The following is a 3,215-nucleotide window of genomic DNA, read 5'->3' as shown; positions in this document are numbered from 1 at the left end:
GACATAATTAAAAAAAAAAGTCAAGTTGCTTAATATTACTGACATGTCAGAATTGGAGGATCAATTTCCCTGTGTAACCACTCAAGGAATGATCCATGATGAAACTGAATTATGAATATCATATTTGTGACAAAAAAATCAAGAGCACTTTTTTTCCCAGAAGCTTCAAGAGATTAGTAGAGCAACCCAAAGATATATTTACTTAGTCTTACTTTAGTCTTTAGTCTTTTATTTAGTCTTTAGTTAATTTAGATATATTTATTTTTTTATTTGTTTAGTCTTGTTCTAACAATTTTATTTTTAAATCAGGGAATTCAAATTGCTGAAAGATTTTTTTTTCTGAGCCGAACTATATATGAAGTTTTATCAAATCAGTCTGATAGACTAAAACTGCCTCTGCATCAAGACTTATTCTGTCAAGAACACTGTTCTCGTCTCATGCTAACCTAAGTGACAGAATCAAACACAGACCCATTAAGTCTGTGCTACAACCACTGATTTAAGCACTTTTAAGAAATAAAACAAAACCCCCCAAAAAAACCCTTTTTTATTAACACTTTAATGCTGTTTTTTAATATAGTATCCATTACTAAGCTTAAAAAAAAGAAATTGTTTCTAGTAAATCTGAGGCATAAAGTGCCCATTTTCTCTCTTCTGATTTATATCATTGTTCTGTTTTTACAGCTTACTGTTGACAGAGTGAGGTAATTCAACTACAATTTTTCCAATGTTTTTTCCCATGTACATGTAATCTACAGCACGGAACACAGACTCCAAGCCAGTGAACTTGCCCTCTGGAGACATGTCTCCGAAGTCCACCTCACAAACCAGGTCTCCTCTTTCGTACATCTTGAGCAAATGCTTCAGAGCCATTTTGTATTCAGAAAGGTAATGGTTCAAGAAGAAACCCCGGATGCTGGCAGACTTCTTCAACAGTTTTGCTGGCAATAATTCTGCCTGAATGGGCTGGAGGCCAGTGGGGTTTTGGTAGCCAGCGATAAACCCAATAATTATCAGGCGCCCTTTGACAGCCAAGGAATTAAGAGCCAAGTCAAACATCTTTCCCCCAACAGATTCATACACCACATCCACACCTTCCGGGTAGTCCTTCCTAAGCACAGATTCAACGTTTTCAGTTTTATAGTTGATCGTATGGTCACAGCCAATGGATTTCAGAAAACCACCCTTTTCATCACTGGAGCAGGTTCCAATTACATGGCATTTTGCCTTCTTTGCAAGTTGCACAGCGAACTGGCCCGTTCCTCCAGCCGCTGCTGTCACCAGAACCTTCTTGCCTTCAGACAGGTCTCCCAGCTCTTTCAGACTGATGTATGCTGTAGCGCCACTTACCATTAAAGTAAGAAACTCGGGTTTCACAGAGGGTAGAGGAACTGCTTGTTTGGCAGGCACAACTGTGTATTCAGCAAAGGAACCTGCTTTCACGTAGGCCACAGCTTGACCCACTGTATAATCTGCACTAGCACTGAGTCCTAACACTACCACATCACCAACACCTTCAAACCCTATATCAAATGGGGGTTTAACAGATGGATCATATCGACCAGCTGAGTAGTTTATGTCAGATGCATTAATGCCGACAAATCTAGAAGAAAACAAAAATGAATTAATGAGATTTACTCCTTACCAAGTTTTCGGTGTATGAGAAACCTTCAATTTGAATTTGTGGGATAAGTATAAGATTTGTTCTGATTATTGGTATATTTGAATAATGAGTACGCTCCAGAGACTACTTTCATCAGACTTCCGTAGTTTACATTCTGTTACTCTAGAATTATAGACAAATTTTCTAAACAAAAACCCAACAAAACCTCCCAAAACCCAAACCCAAAACAAAACAAAAAAATCCCTTATATTTTCCTTATGTCCATTCGACCAAACTAAGCAAGCTGAAAATAATTCTGTAAAAGATTAAAGGATGTAAATTAATTGACCACTTTATACAAAATGTGAAAACACTGAAAAATAAAACATGCGGAGCGGTAAATATGTGGATTCTGGCAACAAATTTACATTTTTGAATATAATAATACTGTTAATGACTAATGATCATATTAACTATCGATGTCATTTGCAAGGTCATGTTACTGTAGGCAAGTACTTTTTAATTGATGGAGTCACTACAGCAAATTTGCCTTTTGATGTAGCTAATGTCAACGTAAAAATATTTTTCTTTATATAAATTACTTGCAACACATCAAAACAACCTTGCACAGAAGGACTAAAACGATAAAACTGAATATCAAGTCCTACTGACCTCTAACAGGTGAAAATGGATGGCAATTTCAGTTATTTTTTTTTAAAGAAAGATATAGGCATTCTCACAACTTGATTAAGCACTAGGAGATAATACCTAAAAGAAAGTTATGATGTAGCTCAAATGCAAATAATATTTAAGTTAGGGGCTTTTTTAAGTAACGGTATCTTTGTACAGGCAAGGGAAGAGAGCCCGGGGAAGGCTCTGTTAACTGGAAAATGTAAAAAAGAAACACATGCAACGCCAAACGCCAGGACTGTTACATGTGGATGTGACAACCCGAAAGGTGTACTTGACACCATGCAAAAGCTGCACAAGTAGGCAAACAGTGCACTTTTAATTGCTGCAGTTAGCAACAAGCTCAGATCATATGTGTGTGTAGTTTTAAATTGCCTGCACACAGGGCAAGGAGAAGTAAAACCTCTTTGCTCCTTTTGATTTCCTTCATTCTTTGTAGCATGGGGAGCCTCAAACTTTCACCAATGTAATGTGTTATATATGAAAAGACACGTAAGTGTAAACATATCCATGCACAGAATAGGTGAAAGCGACTGTTGCTCTTTGCAATTCTGCCTTTAATTCACTGCTCGGCCGCAATAAAAAATGCCTACGTCTTGTTCGTAGATACAAAAATAAATGTTCTGTTAACCTGCTTTAAGGTGATTCCCGTACAGGACTGCTAAAGCACGTACAAAACTTGGTAACAGAGTTGCAGCTTCCGAGGCAAACCGTGTTCCTCCGGCGCCAGGCAGAAGGGCTCGGAGCCCCGAGGTGAGACGCGCCGGCGAAGCTCCAGCTCCTCCCGCTCTTACACCCCAACTTGTGGGGAGAGGAGTGGAGGGTGAGAGGCTGGTGAGGAGCTGTGCTGGCCCCGGCACCAGCTTCGCTCACCCGGGGGTTCCCGGTAGCTGCGAGGCCAACCCCGGGCGCTCCGTGCCCC

At 39.5% G+C, this 3,215-nt stretch overlaps 1 protein-coding gene across 1 annotated transcript; it reads right to left on the bottom strand.

The window, feature by feature from the left end:
* Window positions 1-280: 280 nt before the first annotated feature.
* ZADH2 (zinc binding alcohol dehydrogenase domain containing 2) lies at window positions 281-1,603 on the bottom strand (the record flags this gene model as incomplete). The annotated part of the gene is made up of 1 exon (XM_009079550.1): window positions 281-1,603. A coding segment is annotated over one exon (925 nt), but the record flags the coding sequence as incomplete, so codon positions are not given.
* Between the last annotated feature and the right edge of the window lie 1,612 nt (window positions 1,604-3,215).

This window comes from Acanthisitta chloris, unplaced genomic scaffold (genome assembly GCF_000695815.1).
Source record: "Acanthisitta chloris isolate BGI_N310 unplaced genomic scaffold, ASM69581v1 Scaffold45307, whole genome shotgun sequence".
In the NCBI taxonomy this organism is placed as follows: domain Eukaryota; kingdom Metazoa; phylum Chordata; class Aves; order Passeriformes; family Acanthisittidae; genus Acanthisitta; species Acanthisitta chloris.
Note: the sequence above shows the minus strand (reverse complement) of the source record. Positions and strands in the feature narration are given on the sequence as shown.